Source organism: Phalacrocorax aristotelis, chromosome 15 (assembly GCF_949628215.1).
Source record: "Phalacrocorax aristotelis chromosome 15, bGulAri2.1, whole genome shotgun sequence".
Taxonomy (NCBI): Eukaryota; Metazoa; Chordata; class Aves; order Suliformes; family Phalacrocoracidae; genus Phalacrocorax; species Phalacrocorax aristotelis.
Window position 1 is genome coordinate 828,590 of NC_134290.1, and position 23,974 is coordinate 852,563.

General features: G+C 37.1%; 1 protein-coding gene across 4 annotated transcripts in view; it reads right to left on the minus strand.

Moving 5' to 3' along the window:
* Positions 1-23,974, minus strand: part of SPECC1L (sperm antigen with calponin homology and coiled-coil domains 1 like) — a 79,154-nt gene that overhangs the window by 17,660 nt on the left and 37,520 nt on the right. For all 4 annotated transcript variants that reach the window (XM_075110796.1, XM_075110797.1, XM_075110798.1 and 1 more), the window contains 5 exons: positions 19,182-19,272; positions 17,425-17,508; positions 15,418-15,574; positions 11,765-11,867; positions 17-133 (listed from right to left, as the gene is read on the minus strand). In XM_075110796.1, coding sequence (XP_074966897.1) covers positions 17-133; positions 11,765-11,867; positions 15,418-15,574; positions 17,425-17,508; positions 19,182-19,272 — 552 coding nt within the window. The remainder of the gene's footprint in view (positions 1-16; positions 134-11,764; positions 11,868-15,417; positions 15,575-17,424; positions 17,509-19,181; positions 19,273-23,974) is intronic.

The window sequence follows — 23,974 nt, forward strand, 5'->3', positions numbered from 1 at the left end:
ATTTTTAATGTTGTACCTTGTCCTGGCTGTTTAGCTCTTGATAGGGAATATGGGCTGGGAGGTAAGTATGGAGGACTGCACAGAAAGCCAAGCCATCATTCCAGCTGCTGCTGAAGTTTGTTATGTCGATGTTCTTGAAGGAAAAAAAAAAAAAAAATTAAAATAATAATTAACAAATATTAATTCTACCAATCCACCAATACTTGTGGGGTTTTTTTTGGTGGGTTTTTTAAATATCTTTGAAGAAATCAGCAGAGAAAGTGAACAGCCTAATACTAAAGTTCTGTGGTGAGAAACCCAAATCCACTACTACAAAGAACAACAAAAAAAAACGCGGTGATAAGAAAGTCAGTTATCTTGTATATTAATTCAAGGTAATATTAAGATCCCTGTCTCCGCCCCGCCCCCAAAATGCAAAATGTCTATGTTAAAAAGTGTAAAATGTTGTGCTAGAGAGGGTAAGAGTATAGACTTGGTACAACTGTACACACCAAGATAGAAAAGCAAACAAGTTAGAGATGTATGCCTAAAATCCCTGAAACAGGCCATGTGGTACTATCTCTGTTAATGCTAGGTTTTATTTTCCTTTCTACTGTGTTAATATCCAGCCAAAATTTCTAAATAATGAGGACAAGTATTTTGTTGTCTAAACAAACCATTTCTATACAGAGACTTAGGTGAACAAGATCACAAACTAAAATTAAGTTTCAGATGGAAACAAATATGTTCCATCAGTGGCACTGGTAAACACGTCTCACTGACTGTATCTGTTATCATAAGAAGAGTCAGCTAGTCCAAAAGAGTTATGAACAAGATGCCTCAGAGACATTTCAGATTACTGTATCCTTGGCTGTTGGCAGTCAAAAAATGGTAAAGATGCTAAGCGGATAGCAGTCAGTTTAAACTTTCATTAAGAAACAAACAGTAACAACAACTCAGTTTATCTTTTTGGACCTTTATGGAGCAATATAAATATACTTTAATATCTAACTCACTTAACTGGGCTTAAGCAGAAGCTAGCCAGCTCCCCTCCTTAGTTTTTAAAATTTTAATGTAGCAGGAACTATAGCTTCCAGCCACAGAATTGCGGAAACACAATCACACAAGTCAACCTTTCACCTGACAGCAATTTAACAGTCATCACCTGTCTTTGACCAGACACTAAAACTTGTCGTTCCTAATTCAGAAAAATCCACCCAGATTCAGTGTTACTGTGCCACACAGGCTGGGAACGAAGGCAGTTGTATTTCTGATCAAACCAATGATTTGGATTACAAATGGAAAACAACCGCAATCCCCTCCAACAGAGAAAAAAAAAACAAAACTAAAGGCAATTTGTAGAAGAATGTGAGGGAAATCTCCATTTCCTGCTCAGCTTTAGCACTTTTTATACAAAGTACACCAAAGGCAGGTTCAGGCTCCGGTGACGTAAGCGTACGTGCTTGGGCTCACAATGCCCAAGGCAGTGGTCTGAGCCTCGCCTGCTGTCCAGCTGCCTGCTTGCAAACGGAAATGTCATTGTTGGAGACCCCCAGTCTGTGGGAACATGTTCTTCACACAGCTTCCTCAAGCCACAGGGGTGGGAAAATTTAAAAGCAAAAGAAAAAAAAAAAAATTAAGCTCTCCCTCCTTTCTCCTCAAGAGAGACAGGAAATTGGATTTAAATTAATGCTGGGTTAAAACTTTTTCAATGTTACTTAAATTAAAAAAGGCAAACAAACGCAACACACAGTACAAGGCTTTTTGTGTCAGCACTGGTGTGGCCAGCAGGAGCCGGGCAGGGATGGGGCCCCTGTGCTCGGCACTGGTGAGACCCCACCTCGAGTGCTGGGCTCAGGTTTGGGCCCCTCGGGACAAGAAGGGCCTTGAGGGGCTGGAGCGTGTCCAGAGAAGGGCAGCGGGGCTGGGGCAGGGTCTGGAGCACAAGTGTGCTGGGGGGCAGCTGAGGGGGCTGGGGGGGTTTAGCCTGGAGAAGAGGAGGCTGAGGGGAGACCTTCTCGCTCTCTGCAGCTGCCTGAAAGGAGGTTGTAGCCGGGTGGGTGTTGGTCTCTTCTCCCAAGGAACAAGCGATAGGACAAGAGGAGATGACCTCAAGCTGCATCAGGGGAGGTTTAGGAAAAATTTTTTCACCAAAAGTGTTGTCAAGCACTGGAACAGGCTCCCTAGGGAAGTGGTTGAGTCACCATCCCTGGAGGTTTTTAAAAGACACATAGGATGTGGTGCTTAGGGACATGGTTTAGTGGTGGACTTGGCAGCGCTAGGTTAATGGTTGAATTTGATGATCTTAAAAGGTCTTTTCCAACCTAAACAATTCTATGATTCTACTAAAAAAGAGGGAAAATATCAGCTTTTTTAAAGCAAATGAATTCCAACTTGTGTCTGTTTATAAAGTTACTTTTTGAAAAGTTCTTTCACCCACCCTGTAACCAGTAATGCCTTGGATCACATCTGTATAAGATGGAGAAAGGTAGGGAGAGGGGTTTTTTCTTGTCAGAGTCATCTGTGGCAAGCTAGTTATAAAAATCAAATATGAATGACCATATTTCCTTTGCTACACAGTCTACTGAGGGAGAAAAACTCAGTCCTGGTTTTCACCACTTGGCTGAAATATTCTCCCTCCTTCCCCAGGACAGCCAAGTGATGTGGGAAGGCGAGCAGAAAGATGTACACTGGCATTGCCACAGTGAAGCTAAACACAGATCTGCTTAGGCATACGTGCATGCATCAAGCCAAGCTATTAAGAAAAATACCAGTCGTACTAGTTAAAGCTACTGAAGAGCATTAGCAAATTTTTTGAGTCTCAGGACTACAAGGACAGCTGTGATATTCCTTATTAAAGTAATGAGGAATGCTGAAGCACAGAGAATCTGGTTAACAGTTTCTAACACAGGCATTTCCAGTTTAGTGACTTAATGCTGGATATAGTTTCAAGAAGTACCTCTTGAATTGGTATTATTGCAGAATATACTCTATTTACCATAGACCAAGAGTCCATTAAAGTCAGTCACCAGTCACTGTACTAATAAAATAAAGTTTGATAGTACTTCGCCTCACAGAGCTTACAATGTCTTTTTTCTCTCCCAGGTTGCTCCACACATTTCAGAGGAAGCACAGCAATATTTATTTGAAAATTTAAGAGTTTAAGCCTGAACACCAGCATCCCTGAAGCGCAGAAGACATCTCAGTATCGAAAGAGGGATGCAAGGGTACACAGCCTGAAAAGTGAGAAGAATAGCTTATAATGGAAATGAGAGAGGACAGAGAACGGAGACTCAAACAATGCAACACTGTTAAAGCAATGAGCTGGAACAGTGATCTTTGCAACAGTTAGGATGGACACCATCAGGCAAGAATGCACTCATCAAAATTAGAAAATAGGATGCTGCAAGTGATGCATATGAGATCATCAGAACCTACACCTGAGGCTTGACCCTCTGGAGGAAGAAAGAAGACTTGTGCTCAGAATACATGAAGAAAGAAATTGCAAGGTACCAAAACAGTCTGGATGAGCTAGAAAATAGACCTATAGGAAGACTGGGGATGAAGACAGAATGCTTGACATGATTTAAAAACCAAGAGGAGTGCTCACCTCCAAAATCTAGAGACATTTTTCAAAGTTTTGTCCGTATATTCCCTCACTCCAACACGGGAGTAAGAAAAACAGGATAACGTTGTGCTGAAAATGGTAAATGAAACTAAACCAAGAGAAAGTAATCTTCCCTTAAGCATTATATTTGCATAAACTAAAAATTTCACATGAAATATTAGCAGCATCCATAGAATGCTGAATTTTGAACATCAACACTGGAAAAATGGCCAGTTAAAAAAGTTCACCTACAGGTTTGGTTGGTTCGCAAAAATAACTTGGAATACCCTATTTTTCTACATCTTCCTGTAGAGCCCAGCTTTTATTAGTAAGAAAACAAGCAGAAAGCAAACCCATCATCCAAGAATCTTAATGTATCCAGAGAAGCTGAATTAAATACAACGGAAGGAAACAATTAAAAAGGGACTGGTTTCTGTTTCCAATTGCTCTGAGCATTATGAATTATTATTACCTCTCAGACTAAAAAAAAAGTATAATATTGGTCAGACACTAAAAAACAAGTCTAGAAACTGGACAGATTGTAATTTAAACTGAAAATTTAATTTCTTATGTAGGGCTTTGAGCACATAACTGGCACATTTAAATACAGCACAATTTTATTTCCCAAATGCTTTTAACTACTTGTGGCTTTTCGAAAAAGCTTGCTCAGTGTAATGAAATCAATCTTGCATTAAGCTCTTATTTCTTAAAGAATTGACGGTAAACAGAACATCAACCTAAAATCTCTGACATAATTTCTTCTTTGTTACTGCTCTTATTAAGTAATTGGCTCTATTAAGAGAATTCTGCTGGAATCTAATCCGGAATTTTTGTTCAAGCCATTTCAGACCACAAAGTATTAAAGCAATTGAAGGACGTACTTCCAGATAAACCATCAAATGAGGAGTAAGCCCTTCTGGAGATAGGTGAATTAGAGGAAGATTTAGTCCTTGTCTATCAATGTTTAATAGTTAGGATGGGAGTGAAGTCACCTCTAGTATTTGGGAAAGATTATTTTTTTTAAAAAAAAAAAAAGGCAATTCTGACAAAAGGAGTTAAACAACAGGTTGTTGTATAAAAAGATCTGTGGAAAACATTTTCCAACCAGGAATGAAAAACAGAGTTAAAAATTTGTAAGACTTTAATAGAGACAGAGCATAGGATGTAACATTTTACATAATCAAACATACCAAATTCTATAGTCCATTCTACAGCCGTGAAAAAGAGGGGAAAAAAAGATGGTAGGGGAACACCCTGGTGGATCCACCACTAGAAAACATTTCAAGCATGACCCAAGCTCCTATTAAACTGCAAAGTGCAGAGTAGGAACAGTCACCATAAAATGAGTATTCCCTTGCACTTGCATACAAAACAACGAGTAAGAAGGTTCTTCCTGAAACAAGGCTGAAATGTAAGAGGAACAACACAATCCATCAGCTTAGGCTGAAATACAATAGCGGTTAGACAGTCAATAAACTGGATTTGAACATGAATCAGAAGTGCATCCTTGCAGTAAAGAAGGCAAACTGTGTCCTGAGCTGCATCATTAAGAGTATAGCCAGCAGACTGTACAAATCCCATCGCCCAATCTGCTGGGCCTTTGTCAGTCTACACCTGAAATACTATATAGAGCTTTGGTCCCCCCAGTTCAAAATAATCACTGAAGAATAAAAAGGGTCCAGCAGAGAGTTACCAAGATAATTAGATGGTTGGAGAACTTTATAGATGAAAAAAGGTTGAAGGAATTTAGTTTATTCAGCCTACAGAAGATTCAGGAGAGATGTAATCAGAGTCTTTCACTGCCTAAAGGCAGTTACAGAGAAGAGGGAGGTACTCTCGTCACAAGGACACATGGTGATGGGACAAGACGCAACAGGCACCATTTCTTTCCAGGGAAATTCTCTCCGGATATAAGAAAAAAGTCTTCACCATGAAACAGTGAAGCATTAAAATAGGTTGTCCAGAGAAGTGGGGGGAATCTCGCTCACTAAAAACATTCTAGACGGCTTAACAGGGCTCTGCATAACGTCAATCTAAGGTTCCTCCCAGCCCATCACTTTTCTAGAATTCACAATTTTGAAATGTTTCAACCAGTGCAGTGCTAATTTTGAAATTGTCTTCTATTGCTTTTTGCAATAATCCTAAATTAAATGAGGGTCTTCTATAATGAGTGAAAATACCTGTTTTAGAAAGCAAGAAACAAATATTGGCTATTATAACCCAGTGATTCAACTTCCTTTTTTTTTTTCCTCCAGAAAATTCCACAGCTACAAAAAAATCCACAAACACCAAAAAAACCCAACTACAGAAACCATGGTTTCTAACTTATAGTTAAAAACTAAGAACAAAGTTTTTTTAACTCTCTCTTCAGCAGACATGTCCACAGCTGTCTTCAATCTCCCTGAATTATGTATATAACAATTTGAGCACAGGCACATACTGCACAGCAGCTATTTCTCCATCCTTTGCTCTGCACTGCACAAGGAGAAGAGGTTCCCACATCCTAACTCAGTTTGGCTCACAAATGAGTTAGGACATGGAGAAAACAAAACCATGTGTCTATGCCTTTGTTGTATTAGTTAATGGAATAAGTGGGTTGAGAAAGCAAAACCATTAATATGATTCTGTACTCTAATACATTAAACCATTAAAACAAGATTTGATGTTTAAGTGTACAGACCTTGGCAGGCTTCCTCCCATGGCAGAAAATTACTATTAAAAAGCTTTTAAAAGCTTTTAAAGACACATACACACACAAAAGAAAAGCGTATCCATTTAAAAAAATGAGAAAGGTAAACTACAGAATAACTGCTATTGATGCTCCACTGAATCAGGACTCACTGATTCTCAAATCATGGATTAAAGCTGAGGCTATCTGTACTTCTGATTGCAGATGAGAACATAAAAGTATTTCTGGAATAGACTTAACAGCAGCCCCAGGTACTGCCTCTTCAATCCCAGCTTCTGAGAAGGCAGTAAATAGCAAATAAGTGCCACCAAAACCCTTAAATATGGACTGTTAATGTTTCTTGCCATACAAAAGACATGTCATTTTTTAGTTTTGGCACCAAAAAAGAGCCATAAAAGGACCAGGCATTCTCAAAAAAAACCCCAATAGTAGCTTCAGACATTAACATCTGAAGCACTTATAGAGATACAGACAGCTCCATAATTTATTCTAAATTTTGTCATAATTAAGTCTAACAAGCTGACATTTCTCTTGTATCAGAATCCAATCCAAACAGAAAAAGGAAGCATGTCCTGCCTTAACTCAATGAATTTTGGCTAAAGCATCACAGCTTAAACCAAGGACAGAAGTGTTTTGGCAGCCTGACTCCTCTGATGAATCAACCAGACAGCACCAGGGAAAGCACGCACACCCCGGATTCATTATCTGAACACAGGCTTACACAAGCACACCATCTTGTCCTCTTCTTCTGCTTTTTAAAAAACTAATATAACACTTTGAGCAGAACATGGTCTAGCTTAGTGTTGACAGACGTGTGTATGTAAGAACAGGTTTAAAGAAAAATAAGCAACCCAAACCATCTTTTACCTTCAGCTTTGTTATTTTATGCGTATGACTTGAGTACAAATGAAAGCATTGCTTGATTGCAAGGTACATTCAGCACAGCATTAGGTACACATACATTCATATCAATCACACTGCTCAATCACGAAACAATTATATTGTTTATTGCTGCCATTTAGATAACAAGTTTTAAATTTTTTGTAAGACACGTAGCTTTGATCTGTATAGGAGGTAGAAATTAGCTGGTCTTTCCAGAAAAAGCAGCATTGCATGAGTTAGGAGACAGGTACTACAAGGCTACATTAAGGGGTTCTTCCAGCGTATCTGTAATTAGGAAGCATGGAAAGCTTGAAGGAAGATTTTAAAAAGTTTAGTCTATTCTTGCTGCTGTCTTGTAACAATTGCTTTTTTGGTGTCAGACTTCTGGAAGTGAATTATCTCTCAGAATGCTGACAAAAAAATGGAAAATAAAGTGAAATATTGCTGTAGATAAGAATGGCTAACTAAGTGTTTATCCTGTTTATTGGTCCTCTTCTCAACATGAAATGTGCATGCTTACATCCTTTTTTGGACTTTTATTAGTTGTGTACTCAAAATGAAAGTAGTTCTGTTCCAGCTAGGGTAAATGCTCCTTAACATCTGGATGGGATTACTTTATGCTTTGAAGATATCTGGAATTTATGACAGTTTTATGACACTGCACATATTTTAGAGGAGCCAGGGGGATTCTCTTCTCTCTGGAGAATGCAGCAATTGGCGCTGTACTCTGACTCAGTATGTCAGTACCTGAGTAAGCTAACCCATGCTCAAATTTCAAGTATTTTGTGCCTGTTTGTCTGAAAACTAAAGGTGATTTGTTCCTTCTTCATCTAAATGTTTTACCCCACCCCCACCCCAATCTTAAGAGAACAACTCTCCTCTTTCATGGCTTAGGGATCTGCTCAGCCCTGAATGTAATTAAACTTAGTAACTTAGTGAGTGCAATACTGTCTAGACTGAACAGGCTCTAGAGGAAAGTTAATACAGAACCTGCCTGCTGTTAGTTCTGCAATGACCTTCTGCAGATCACCATTCTCCAAACATAAGCTTCAAGGAGAAATTCTGCTTGCAAACAACATTCAGACAGCATGTATATTAAAAACAGCAACACCGTATGAGAAAAAGCCATACAGTTTTTTACATCAGTAAGACTTTCTCTTATTTTCATTGTCTATTTTAACCTTATTTTTTTAATTGAGGTACCATTTTAAAAATACCACATTTGGAACACAGTTAAATACTGTTTCACCACTACATTTCAAGACATCTATTCATTTATTTACTTCCAAATTTGCTTGAATAAATCAAGAAAACTGTGCAATGAAGTAATTTATCATAGTTTTTTAGCAGGGTTAGAGAGCTTGTTTAACCAAATGCATTCATGAAAAATGAAGTCTTAAGATTCCTTTAAAAATTCTGCGGCGTGGAATATATATTTGTGGAAAGCAGTTTGGCATAAATGTCTGTGAATGTGTGTGAGGGCTTTAAATAAAATTCTTCCACTATAATGGACTGGAATTAGAGCTTCACCACACTACCATTGAATTATTTAGCATTCACAAAATTTCAAGCTTCTAAAACAGAGATACTTAAGTCTCTTAATCAAAAAGCTTGAAAGTAATTTCTTAGAAGGTATTCTTCTTCCATTTGATTTGAGCAGACAAAAAAATACTAGTTGTACCAAGCAATTAAGTCGTACCGTATCCTCCACAAGTACCCTGTGAATAAAGGAAACCACCTCTCTGTGAAACAATACAGACCTTGGTGTGTTGTGGGTTTTTTTTTTTTCCTTCTTTAGTATTTTCAACACATGAACTAAAAAGCAGCTCAAGAACTACAGCTGGTTTCCAAAGACAGTAACATTCAATCCTATGCTGCTGCTCATTAACAAGGGGTAAGCCAACTACATCCTACCTTGTTTTTAATATTTTAAGCCACTGGCAGCTCACCTATAACTCTGTACACTTTAAACAAAATTTTTGAAATTAGGATTTGTATCTGGCTCTTTGTGCGATTTCTATTTACTGGTCCATGTATAAACCAGAAATTCAACTATTCTCCAATAGCCAGTGCAAATTATAATCCCAGAAATGAAAATTAAAGCAATGCCAAGAGCAAACATGGCTTCCTTAGAAAGGGGACTTCAACTCAATGTGCATGGTTCCATCTTCTCTAGGAAACGCTAACAGCTGAAATAATTTTCTATAAATATTTTATGTATAATATTCTATAAATATTTATGTATGCATAAAAAAACCCTACAGCTATGAGATATCACCTCCAGGTGAGAGGGCAAAAATAAGACCAAAAAAGTAATTGTTTTTGGCAACTGATGAAGAAGCAAACACATCTTTCCATGTTGGCAAAGACATATTTGAAAAATCCTGTCCTCCTTAATTAGGTTTGCATTAGAAACAAATTGATGTAATATGAATAGGACAAAATTAACAAAAGTATGCTGAAACAAAAGCCTTCTGAGACTCTTTCTTTTCCTTGTTTCCAAATCATGGTTAAAATCTTCCAGGTCATTTTAGAACTTGTTACAGACTCAGTTGGTAAGTATTTTTCCTTTGAAGTGTTTTATTTGTAACTAAATAATAGCTAACATTGATTTAAATTGGTAACAGGATACAAATTGATGACTACATCAGAAGTGGACCTACTGCAATTCCTACAGAGGAGAAGGCTGGGATATTTAGGACTCCTCTGTCTTGTGTGGCTCATGCGGCAGCTCAGAGACAGAAGACAGCTGGTCAGTCAGCGCGCAGGTAGCTCTAAAAAGCACGTGCTGGCTCTTGCCCAGATGCTAAGCCAAACACAATCTAACAGTGGCATAGAAGAAAAGTAGGAGTTATGATGGGAAATGCTGGGGGTAAAAGGGAATTGTGGTGGCATATAAGACACTAGGAGGACCTGGAGGTAAGAAAAGGTACCCTCTCAATATTTGGAATGTCGAAGGAAGATGTTAATTATGCTGATGCTTGTTTACTGCTTGTCAGTTTCGAATCCACATAGTTTTAAAAGTAAATTCAAACTAAGTGAAGCTTCAATTTAAAAAAAAAAGATCCTTATCTGGCATTGATAACATAGTTAAAATGCCAGAAAGCTGGATAAGCACTGCTCACAATGAATACAATGCTAGATGTGCTTAAAACATTAGAACACCACTAACATGGTGTTCAACCAGAACTGAATTTCAGGGGATGCTGAAAATAGTCAAATTCAGTACAACAAAGAAATGAAAAATGAGAATGCGTAAAACAAAAGTTAGTTTTTGGAGAAGAATGTCTTCATATAACCTCCTGATGTCACTCTGCTCTTTCAAAAGAAAGTGCGCATTGGTTCTACAGATGCTATACGCTATGGTTTCTCAGTAGCAACACAAGTGGAGAACCATGTTACAATTGTTGAAGCAGATACAGTAAGTCTCAAAACCTGTTCTTCTACTAGTGTTTATAAAACTCAAGTAATTATAAGCAGCAATCTATATAAACAAATGCATTCTCCTGCATGTGCACACAACTATAGAATTAAAAGTTTGAAATACTTTATTACTTTTCCTAACCAGATAAGGAAGCTGCCAAATTAATCTTTTATTTCAAGACAATGTGGGAAAATATTTTTGCATTCAAATTTAGAGGATTTTAAAAGAAATATAACATCCTGCCTTTTTTAAAATGGGGGGAAGGAGAAAGGCTCTTTCCACAAAGCAGCTTATCCTCAGAAATAGCACAGTTTAGCACTAGACGTGCCTCAGGAAGAGGGGGGAGGGCTTATATCACAAGCCCGTCCATTGTACTGAAAGACGACTTTTCCTATGGATGGGTGATCATCCTGTTATGCGGCTCTCAACTTCCTCCTGCATTGTGAGTCTCAAGCCATAGAAAGTAAAGTTCTTAAACTGAGGATTGTGTTGGGAACTCCAAACACTTTCAATACAAGTTAACCAAACAAATACATCATGGTCAGACTATTAACATCCTGGTTTAGTTTGCTGAAGCCACTATTCTTTTGAAAAAATAATGTAATCAGGAGAACTCTGGATAGTTATCTTGTTAGTTCTTTTGGCTTCTGATAACATTTGGACTAACTGAAAAAAAAAAAAAAAGCCTGGAACTGCAGTAGAAAGCCAGGTTCAAGATGCAAGACAATGCAACCTTCACAAAACAAACTGTCCCTAAATAGAGACCAAATGGGAGAACGTTGAAAGATCAAAAAAACCCCACCAACCCCTATGCTAATTACCTATCCAAAAATAGCTCTGAAAACCAAGAAATGGTACTCTAATTGCATTTGGGAAACATTAAACCTTAAGTAGCTACAGTTTCAAAAGTGCAATCTGTAAAAGTCTGTTTCAAAGTGCCTCAACAGGAGGTCAGCGGCCCCATTAAGAAAAAAGCTATTATGGACATGGAGCAAAGCGACTAAAGAGCTATTAATGTTAGTTAGGTTAGGACTTGCAGCATGTGTTCCAAGAAGAGAGTACAGTACATACCAGTGCCGTTGCAATCTATGCAGTCAACTGTGGAGCAGCCTGGTTTATGCCACTGGCAGATTCTAGTGTGCTGCAGCTAGAGGTATGCTACGTTAAACAGGTCTACAGTTACCTGATATCCTTCGGTTTTTTTCTGGCACCACTTCAGCAAGGCATTTCTCTTGGATCCTCCATATTCTCTTGCTAAGGCAGACAATGGATCTTTCCTCTCTTCCCTAGGAGCAAGGTGGAATCGCAACTTAGAGCCTGTAACGTATCTTTTGCAACAGAAATACATATTGTAAAAACTTAAAAAAAAAAAAAGGACAAATCATCATCACAGTGAAAGTAGTAGGGTACAGCGCCTACTGACTGAAAAAAGAATACAAGAAATACCTGCAGAGACTTAAGAGTTATTTTGGAGTAGTTCTTTCATTAGCAAATCATCCTTCTTTTTCCTTTAAATTGAACTTTCTTTCCTAGGTCTTTCAACCTCAATGACATTTTTTCTAATAGTTCAGAAAATTAAACTCATAAGATGGTTAAGTTTCAGCTTGAACCATTAAGATAACTCAAGTGACTTTATTTTGTATTTAGAAAGAGAATAAACTGATGCTATCTCTTTTGCATCTCATGGCTGATTACAAATGTCACCTTGAAACAACACGCTTGCATATTAGCAGCATGCCATCATTAACAGAACATTTGCCTGAGATCTGGAGGTCTTAAAAAAGAGGGGAGAGATCTAACTAGGGTGATCTGGCATTTGATATACTGGCACAATAATGATTCATGTTTTTTGAAATAAGAATGTTCGATTACCAAGGAAAGCTAGCTATTAATTTCACTTCCAGTCTGTGAAGCTATCTTAAGGCATTTTTTTTCTTTAAGGAAAGATTGGGAAGAAAAATATGATCATATCTGGGTGGGCCAGTTTTTCACAAGTCTCACATTCCAGACATCTCTTTACCAGGCTTCAGAAATGAGCTCTTAGATTTAAAAAAACCCATATTATAGAGATTAGTATTTTTGTAGTGGCCTAGTTATATGATTCAGTGTTTCTGTAGATACCCTAGTGAACAGTCTCTGACAAAAAGGCTAGGTATTACACCATTATGGAGCTTAGTTACTGGGCATAAAATGTACCAGCAGTTTTTCTTAATTTTCCAAACAGAAATTATTAAAAATAAAATAAGATAGCTATTAGTGAAGCCATACTGCAAAGATTTCCTCATCCACCATTTTTTAAAGGTTTCTATGCAGATGTAAGCAAGATTCTCACAACATCCACAAAGATGATGCCCTAAGTTACTCCTTTTGGATATATCCAGAAAGACATAAGGATTGCATACATTCACTCTCACATCTTTAACTCTTTGTTCTTTACAACCCATTTGGTGAGTGGAAAGGAGGGTGGAGATACATAGTATTTTCCATTGATTCTCTGCTGCAGATTTATAGGTAGCAATTATCCAGGTCCTGCTAGGGGAAAAGAAAGCATCCAGGGAACGTGGGTTTCTTCACGCATGTGTGCTACCAATGGAACTCCAGAGACTGTTCCACGTATCAGCATCTGCCACTCAACGCATAAAAGAAGAGAAGATGTACCAACATACAATGAAATGTCCTAAGGCACTAATCTTAAGTATATGTATTGCAATTTGCTTGGCGAGTCTTCACTGAAATACAGTTGTCAAGACCTCAAAGTTACTTGGAAAGAGACATCAGCGGTGCATTTGAAACAGCCATTAAAATATATTCATAGCGGAAAAATAAACAGGAAACAGCAAGTGCCTTTTAGCATGAAAGAAGGCAGTATGAGCCTTCACACCTCACTGCTACTCTCAGAGAAATTTAACGGGACAACCAAGTTGCTGTGTTATTTTAAACACGAAATAAATTATCTGTAGCTAAAATTAATAGGTACCACACAGCCAGAATGATGCTTCAAAAAATTCTATACTTCAGTTGTTAAATCAGTACATATTTCAACAACCCGGACTGGTGTATTTTTTTCATTGGTGATTGAAACAAACAACAATGTGATTGCATTCAATCTACAACAGAGATTATGCAACACTAAGAGAACTTTAGAACAGAGATTTGGGACAACATACGAGAACTCATATAAAAAGCTCCCTCTCTTTACGCTAAACGTACTGTTTAGCCATGAGGGAGCTGTACAGCCTGTTCTCAAATTCCAGTAAGAGCACATGGTTTATATCAGGTTCTCACAGTTGTGAAAACACTGCTGAAGAAAATAAATTAGTGTTAAGTTTTATGGAGACAATGAGAATGGTTTGACATATAAATCTTACACGTTAGTCTATTAGGTCAACTGTATTCCAAATCAAAGAGCCAATGAAGTTTCAATGAGAACAGGGAACAGTACACTGCAAGTATTTGTTTTAGTGAACTATAGCAATAACTGTTTATTTTACAAAAAACTTTTAGAAAAAGACAGGGGAAAAAAGGGAAACCCGATCACACAACGAACTGAAGTCCAGCAGCGACATTCTGAGGATGGTTCCAAAGAGCATGCTCATCACCGCACACCCACTGCTGCCAATTCTACTGCTAAGTCTTCCTGTAGTGCTTAGCATTGCACTCAATGGTCGGGCAGCACAGTAATGATATCATAATTATAACTGTACAATTCTACCATGAAATGCACCCTATTTGCTGCAGGCTGCCATCAATACAATTTTATACATTACCAGCTCAAAGTTCATACACAGGTGTTTTAGTCTTCTTTTTTTATTTCTGGATTTACTTAGCCTAAATTTAGGGGCTAACACAATATTAACTGCTGCTGGTAAAGTACCCACAGATCCAAACTCAATTTAATTTCTGCATTGTGTAAGGAGAGCAGCACTGAGGCACGACTCAGCTGATTTCAGGGAAATAATTTTCAATAGCAGCCACAGGTGTAAATAACATCACAATTTTATTATGTAATTATGACATATTGCAAATGTCTCAGAACATTAAGGGTTTAATATTTCTGCTGAACAAAAGCTTTGTCAAGAAGCTCTGTGTTAAGTGGTCTTAGAAAAGTCATTTAATCTTTGTCTGCCAGTTTCCCAATTTGTGAAGCAGGACTAAGTACATACTTCACTTGCATAGCATGAAGCTTAAATACTCTGAAGCCCTTTGACTGATAAAACTTTTCCTCTCTGTAGTTAAATTTATCACAGACTTATCTTTTTATCTTACTAATGGAAGCGGGTTGCCTGGCCATTTGTATCTTAGACTTGCAATATGATTTCATCTGTGGGACAAATAACCCAGGCCCATTCACTCATGGCTATTTAGAAGACTTGGCAGCATCTGGAATTAAGACCTAGTCATGGTACTTTTTGTCTTTGGCTCTGATTACAAAAGTTAAGGTTTATCATGCGGTCTCCCTGGGTCCAAGCCACTCGAAAGATTTGTTCAACATGCTGTAAGCTCACTTCTTGAATTTGGCTTCATGCTATTCTGAACTGATGTGATGCTGTTATTTAGTGACATCACTTACCTTCGTTTTCTAGTGGAGCATAAAGTTTTGGTATTAACCTCATAAGCTCTAAAAAGCTTACCTTCTGGTCTAACTTTTAAAACATATACTGAGGTTTGAAAACCCAAAGAAAACACTTTCTGACGCTCTCAAAGATTATTGAAAGTCGTTATTGTACAGTGGCAGCAGAGTCTGCAGTCTTAGTGCCAGTATTATATACCAGATATATGCAGACAGATAGCTGGGAAATGAACACATTTCAGTGCACCACAAAAAAGGGGTTCTACCTTATTCGACTTCTGGTTGTAGGGGTGACTGATGCAGTAGGAGAGGAGGAGAGCGACAGCTGTGGTGAGGTGGTACCCATTGCCATGAGAGATGCTGGAGACGCTCCATCAGGTGCGCTGATATCCCGTTTGATTTCTTCACTACTTCTTCGAGAGACTAAGTGGGAAAAAGCGCATATGTTTATCATTTGCGAACATAAAACCTTTCAAACTCATTCTTACTCTCTGACAAGCATTAGTTCAGAAACCATGCATAGAAAACCACATACAATACTAGGCTTCAGCACTTGTCTTGAGACTTTCCACTTAGGAAATATCAAGGATTTAGACTGCACTATCAACGTTTGTGATCCTGAAGCAAAGAAAATTTGATGAATGCTTCTTAATGGGACATCACTACTTCCATTTGAAGGTTTTTATGAATGAGAAAATATTTTTAAACCAAACCATTTCATTTTTCTCTGGTCTATGTAGTTATGTTGCTAAGCATCAAGTAGTTCAGAAAAATGAAAACGAAAACCAGAACAGTTTAGAGATGACAGCTGCTTTATTTCCACTATTAAGTGGAAATTTTTTAATAAAAAATTGGCATGTATGTGATGCTCTGGACATTAACTAAATATCATCAGTAAGCAAATCAAAGATTGACCTGAGACCATTCAGCCACATTCCACCGAGCCTGCTTCATTTTATCAAAGGACAAACAATTTTTCTTCTGAATGAAAGCACAAGCATTATACTCTGTAAAACCAAATTTGGAACAGTTGTTTTCTCTCCATGGAAGAGTTCCCAGTTAAAACTATGAGATTTGCCTTTTATACTTAAAAACTCACCATTGTTTATGTTTGTGCAAATCAAAGATATAACTCTCCAAATATATCAGTGACTTATTAATGTACTTGCTGTAAGTCATTAGAAAAGAAGTACTAGACACAAGAAGTTAGGAAAAACCACTTTTGGGTGGATTTTTTTAGGAGGAATCAAAAATGATCTGAAACATTTTCTTCTTGAAACCATTTACTCAAGTCTAGGTGTTTTTTTAAAAAATATTTCTTTCAAATCAGTTCTGCCTAGTTTATAGAAAGTATCATTTCCACAGTATCACACTATTTGTACCATAATCTTAAAGACCTGGTTTTAGAAACCCCTCCTGATACTGAGACACCAGCTTGACAGTAAACTAACACTCTACATAAACTTCTATTAAGCAACTCTGTTTTTAAAAATCCAAAGTTAACATCAAATGTGCAGCAACCACTACGAGTAATAGTGAAAAACAGTTGTAAGTTATGCCATCCACAAAAATGGACTATTTTAAAATGATTCACTGCAAACGTTCTTTTGCCCTTCAGAATGGGTAGAAGTTTTCGCTAGGTAATATGCGAAAACACTTATATGCATTAGATAATATATAATGATGCATTTTTTACCTAAAAAGAACAAGCCTGCTATTTTAAACCATTGAAAACAATTCTTTACACAAACAAAAACGGAATTGCTTAGTTAGTGAAAAAGAATAATATGCTTCTCTGCCCATTCACTTAAAAAAAATAATTCCTACATCCAAGCAGTAAAAGGCAACAGCCAGGAACAGTTTCTTTACTCACATATACCTTGCACATCAAAATTATTTGTAATACAAGGGAAGACAACAGAAGTCAACTGTTACATGTATGATTCATACTCATCCATCTGGAAGGTTGGTGCAATTCATATATGCAACAATAAGGAGATAAGCAATTAAAAGAAATATGTTCAGTTCCACATGACGCAATAAAATAGAATATTTTTTTAGCATTGGACTTTAGTTTCTTTCCCCAAACATTTCAACAGAAAACTTGAGCACTGAAAAATAAGCTATTAAAAATACCCAAATAGAGTTTTTTAACAAGAGCTTGATGGTCTGAAGACCACAGTTTTCTGTGGAAAAAGTGAAGTACATCTGTAAGTACAGTGTTGAAATGAGAGCTCCTGGTTTTACTGATCATCTAGGAAACATGACATTACCCGAAATAGATTTGGCACTTTCCATAGCAGGTACTCTTGGCAGAGACGCTGGCCTGCTGGTAGATGATGTTCTCAACAAATGTTCTGGACAAAGAAAAAGAAGAGAGAACATAATTAACAAAGATTCCAGTTAAATGTAAGACATTGAACTATGAGTCATGAATATTGTCTACAAATGCCTGAATACATTGCTTTGTCCCTCGTGTGTTCTTTTTTTTCTTTCGTTTGTTGGGTGGTTGTTGTTGGTTTGGGTTTTTTTGTTTGGTTGGTTTGTTTTGTTTTAATAAAATGATGCTGCTTTTTTTTTTTCCTCCCCCGCCCCCCCCCAACGTGGTGGAATCAAAAAGGTGCCTTTACATATTGTAGGGAAAGATTAGTTCTGCCAACTGCCAATGAGCAAAATCAAACTACAACAAAATTAGTTTTCTGTAGCATCAAATCAAACTGTTTCCTATTACTTAAGAAATATTCCTTCAAATAAAATCTTTAGACTGTAAACAAAAGGTTTACATACTCTTATGTAGAAACACTTAGAAGGCAGTAATCTGAATACAAAAAAAACCCATGAAAATGAGAATAAGGATTAAAAAAAGTGAGACCCCATTCATTAGGCAAAAATGTGACAAAAGAAACAAATTGTTACAGATACTTTAAAAATATATATGGTGGTGAACAGGAATTCTGCCTGGCACATTCTCTGTTTGAATACAGTCTTGCTCTTGCATTCACCGACTATAATGAAAACAAAGACACTATATAAAATATACCATTTATTTTGTGTTTAAGCTCATGTTTACCCATGACCTCTGTAACAATTAAAAGAATCCTAAACTATCTTCTTGGAAAGGCATTTCAATATTCCTAAAAATATCAAAGTTTCTAAAATTAAAACTCCAGCTGCATTGTACAAATAACATCAATATGCATTCAACAAAAGCAAGAAGGAAATCTGGCACATACAGACTATTATGAAGTGCTACAAAAAAAAAACCCCAACCCTTTGGAAAGCATCAGACCTCAGGAATACCAAATTGAGAGGAAATATTCAGCCTGGAGTCATATGGGGATTATCTTGAGAAACATCTACAAAAAAAAACCACACTAAAGCAGGCATAAATCAGAGAGCTACACCCAACACATGATAGCCATTCACTCTCACAGGAAGAGCACATTGTGAGCAGTGTTTTGAGAGACAAAACAAAGTTCGCAGAACAGGGAAATATTGGGAAACAGATAAATCAACACTCAATTTAATTCAATTCAATTTTTTCATCTGGATCCTGAAGATTCAATACTTAATAAGTTTATATTTTATTATTCACTTGCAATGCAATGCCAACCATCATCCTTGTTTCATTTTGGGGGGAACCACCCCCCAACCACACCATACATAATGTAACCCCAGAGGTGTGTACTTTTAATATCTGGAAGACAGTTGCAAGACATGACCCTGAAATCATATTGTCTTGATTTTGCAAGTGAACTCAGTTTATGCACGCATTAAAATCTCTCAGCATAACACTGAGTTATTAGGATGCAATCATGGTTATGCTGAAAATTCAAAGAACTGTCTTTATGATATGCCACCATGTGTGATGAGACACAAGTAATAAAATCTTGAACTCAAAATATTCCATGAAAATATTATGGTAATAAAAATATATAATATGATACTACCTCAGATACTAAACAATATAAAATGAAAAGGTGTTAATAGTATTGCTAAAAACAAAATTTAAATGAACTTGAATCAACACCTTGAACAGGGATTTCAGCATAGCTTGCTCTCTTGTCTGTCAGTGCAGCAAGGGGTTTTGAAGCTGAGATTGGTCCACTTATAGAATGCCTCTGAAATGGAAAAAACACTTGTATCAAATATAATCTGAAGATAAATAAATATGGAACTGCAGAATCGGTTTTAGAAACTCAGACATGACATTGTTACTGATTTAAAGAACTAAAAAAAAAGAAGTTTTAAATATACTGAGTGAAAAAGGGTACGTGCTCTGCACCTGTTGCTTTTGCCCATCTGAATGTATATACGCACACTATGCATTGATATTGTAACATTTCCTTCTTTCAACTTAAACCTGTTCCCCAAGCCAGTGTTGCAAATGAAGGTTGTGAATTCTCTTGCAGTTTTTGTATTAATTTTCACCTTCATTTATATTTTGATTGTACAAACCTCTTCTGGTTAAAGTTGCTGTGTTTATTTAAAGTAATACAACCTCCTACATGTAGCCAAGATTTTAGTGCTTGATTTGTGGTATTAACGTATGCCTTTACAGCTTTATGGGTTTTACTGGAAAATTAGGATAATGGTATATTGGGCATAGTGACGTGAACTACCCTTTGCTACGAAGAGCCCTACTGAGAAAACCTATTTTATTATTCAGAACATCAACAACTTTTGTTACCACCTATTTAACTGAGATGCTCTGTGAACGACTGAAGAGACTTTGTAAAGTACTTGTCAAATATGTAACGAAATACAAATATAACCATTTTTTCTTTCTAAGGTCACCTTAATTTGTCTCCTCTAAACCAGCTACAAAATGAATTTTTTAAAGTTTTATGCAAAATATTTAGCAATGCATGGCTTCTAGCAGCTTGAGGTAAAAGTACATGACCACAGATGTGTTATGTCTTGCACACAACAATCAACCACTGGATAGCACTGAAATCAGCATTTTAGTATCACACAAATGAACTGTACAATGCAATAATTACCCTTACACTTACTGAAACTCATATTCGGTGGCTGAAGACTCAGGGAAGACCATCCACAATTATTCCTTTTTAAATTAATCACTTCAAAGAGCCTATTGCAAATTATAGTATATTCTTTATTCACCCTGTCCTTTCTACTAGATTCCTATATTTAACCACAATCAGTCCAGTAAAGTGTTTATCCTGAAAACTCTTTCAGCTCTCCATCTGGCCCAAGATTAGATGGGAAGGTTAAATGAGCCTTATCTTTGTAAGATAATAAAGGTCAGGTGTTTCTCATGCCAAATCATGTAGGCAAGACAGACAAATCCAAAACTGTGATTAAAAAAAGTTAACAGTATGTATTTTGCAGCATCTTGTAGAACAGGAAGTATTATAGGGCTACTTATTCGTCATTTAGAGTCAAACTAGAGTTACACTTTTGTGCTAGAAATTAAATGGACAAAATCGCCAACCATCTAAGAATCTAACTCCAAAACACAGCATGAAGAATTTCATCGGTTTATGTATCAAAAGTCCTGCATGTACACTACCAATATTACTCCTTTAAACATGCAGATGAAAGTGACTGCAACCGTGAGCCATGCACAGAAGTGCCTACAACAGCTTCTCACAAGAGCTGGTATTTCAAACTTGCATTAACTTTGAAGTTCACTTCACCCACTTAGGTTTGGTTTGTTTTGTTTTTAAATAAAGGACAGGGATTGCTATCAAAGTGAGAGTCTCCCCCCAAAAAAGGAAGCCACTATGATAAGAGTTAAGTAACGAGGTTAAAAGAAACATTTCATTTTGTCATTTTGTCTAGCTTTGGGCTTGTCATTACAAATACAGTGTAGTAGAGGAAACAAAGGTATGTACAGAGCGGGCACAGTGCCAGATAACCACATACTTTTAGCACTTTCTCAGCTTCCAGATAGCACTTAAAAACAAACATCCTTTACAGATATCGTCAGAAAGTGGTCATATTACTCAACTGATACCTTGTCGTGTACTGTTCTTGCCTCCTTGTTATAAAATGAGCTGTTTGTCTTTCTGCTCCTGTTGACACTACAGACAGGGCTCACCTCCATTGTTGCTAGTTCCTTATTACATATATTAGTTACAACTACAAGTAGTAACGTAGTGACTAATGCACAGCAAATTAGAGGAAAATGAACCAACTAATGTTTATCTAGTTCCACTTGGCAACGTCTATATAGGAGTAATAGCGCACAAATTTCTTGGAGAAGTCTTTCCTGAAATATTTTACAAGTGTTAGAAACTTTTCTGCTTGACTGAGCTTTTGCTGAATTTGCAGATCGACCATTCCTCCTTTCACTTACAAAGCAAAACACATCTGATGTGCAATCAAGCATGTATGGATCCTACCAATCTCTTTATAAACACCTTTTTCTCTTCAACTAGAAATACATTCTAACACTCACTTAACTGCGAAACACAATTTGTCCTTTACACTAGTGTTCAAACTCCTCAACACTAAATGAAAGTTCAACACTAAATCAAAAGTTCAGAGAAATCACATGCTTTTGAGGCTATTCATGGAGCTACGAATGGGACAGAAATTACTAAAGATGCTTTGCAATTACTAAAGATGGTTTGCAATCTATGATCCTCATCTTATTCATCCAACACTGAGGTCTAGCAGAATAAAATGGTAAAAACTTTAAGGACTATTTTTGATGGAGTTTATAAAGAAATTGTTCATAGATTTAAATAACATGTTTTTATATAGTGTCTCTGTATAACGTAATTACAGTAACAGAAGAAGACGCTAAGATCAACAGTTACTTTCTCACAGCCATACCTAGTTTGAAGATACAGTTTCTGCTAGCTACCTATGAGTCCTTTCCAATTAATTTTTTCTCATAAGATGAATAACAGCTCCAGAAGAGGAGACAGCACACAGGTGAGATAGAAAAAAAAGAGGACAAACACCTGACACTTCAGATTTGAGGCTGAACTCTGGCAGGATAAACTAATTCGTTAAACCCCAAATATTTTGCTTCTGACTCTTCATCCTTGCATCTGTTATTGGCTGTGGAAGGAAACGTGACCTTCAGCCACTACCAGATTCCTCATCACTTTGTGCCTCAGTACATATTTCATCGAAGTACTTCACGCCAATGCACCTACACATGGCAATTTCAAAACAAACATAGTTCTTCACATATGAAGTAGTTAAGATATGGAATTCTTTGACACTGAGTTGCTTGGAGCCTCAAAGTTTATATGCTCAAGGCAAAGCAGGACATGCGGTGGTGACGAGTGAACCTGAAACCACGTCTACTTCAGAGTGTCCTCCAGCTATGAAACAGAAAAAGACAGTACTCAGGGGAAGCAGCAGATATGCTTCCTTGTCCTTATCTGCCTCTCTAGGCATCTGTTTTGGTCACTCTCAGTGGCATCCCAGATCAGCTAAACTTTGGGCTAACCCAGCGGGGCTGTGTTTACGTTTTGAAGAGCATTCTCTTCATACCTCCCTCCCTAAATTGTTCTGCAGTATTGCTAAGCGCTATGGTAAGTAACAGCTATGTTCCACTGCAGGCTTGGACCTGAAGCCAAAGAGGGGTTTGGTTTTTTGTTTTCAGTTGCAAAAATGTATCCAAGAATGTATCTCTGTATACATACACATATTACTGTAAAGAAAAACAAACAAAGCAAAAAAACTCCCCAGGACTGAAGAAACTCACAGCACCGTCCAAAACAAAAATGAAGTGATACGCATAATTCAGCGGGGGCACATGTTGATGCATCTCTACTTGGAGAATCTTTTTTGCGACCAATATATCTTATCATAATATCAACATTGTGCCAGTTTCTCAGTAGGTGCCCATGTAAATATGTCCCCTGTGACAGCATTTAAAAGCAACCAAGATTAACAATAAGCACTGCAACACCCATACAGAAATCAACCCTTCCACCTTTACTCAAGACCTTAAACTATGGATGACTTTATAAGGTGGGAGCCAACAGCTCAACTCACGTAGTGACTACTTATCAAAATCTTGCTTTTTGATTGCAAGAAAGCAAAAACCACAGACCAAATATAAAAAAAGAAAGCATAGAACACAGCAATAGAACACAAGGCAGTAATATGAACATAAAGAGAAGGAAAAGATGATGAAAAATTGGCTTTCACTCTTGAGCAGAAAATATTCTTTAAATACAATTTACATAATTGAGGTCACAAAACCCAGTTGCCTTCTGGATCATCACAAATACTTTCAAGAAAACCACCTACCTTCAAAAAGACAACAGAAGCTGTTTCCATTTACATGCCCTCCCCTTTGTTTTTCAGGCAATGTTTTCCACTAATGAGTAGCCAGCTGTTAATGACTTGGTTCTATACCAGAAGTTGAATTCAAAATTCAAGTCATTCTGGCAGACCAAGAACATCAAACAAGAGCTGTAAACCTGAGCAGGTTTGTCGTATTCTAAAAGATTACTTTGGTTCATGGTTAATTTACAGGTAAATAAAGTGAAATAAGCCTCAGGCTTCATCAAAAAGTCTTCCATCTGCCAAAGCTCTGGTCTAGCCTTTTCCAACATGAGATTAAGTCTGCCTCTTCCTACAAGAGCACAGAAATAAACAGAAATATAAAGACAGAACAATAGGAACAAAACATCTGTCAGACACTTGCCACATTTAACGGCTTCAGAAAACTGCTGTCAAGAGCGACTGAGCCACAGGAAACAGAAGCTTTCACAAAAACCATTTAATTCTTTCTCTTTGCTTTGAAGTGATCCACTCATTTAATGAAACTCACTCTTAAATGTGTAAAAGCTGCACTAGCCTGAGTACAGGAGAATGGTCAGTCTG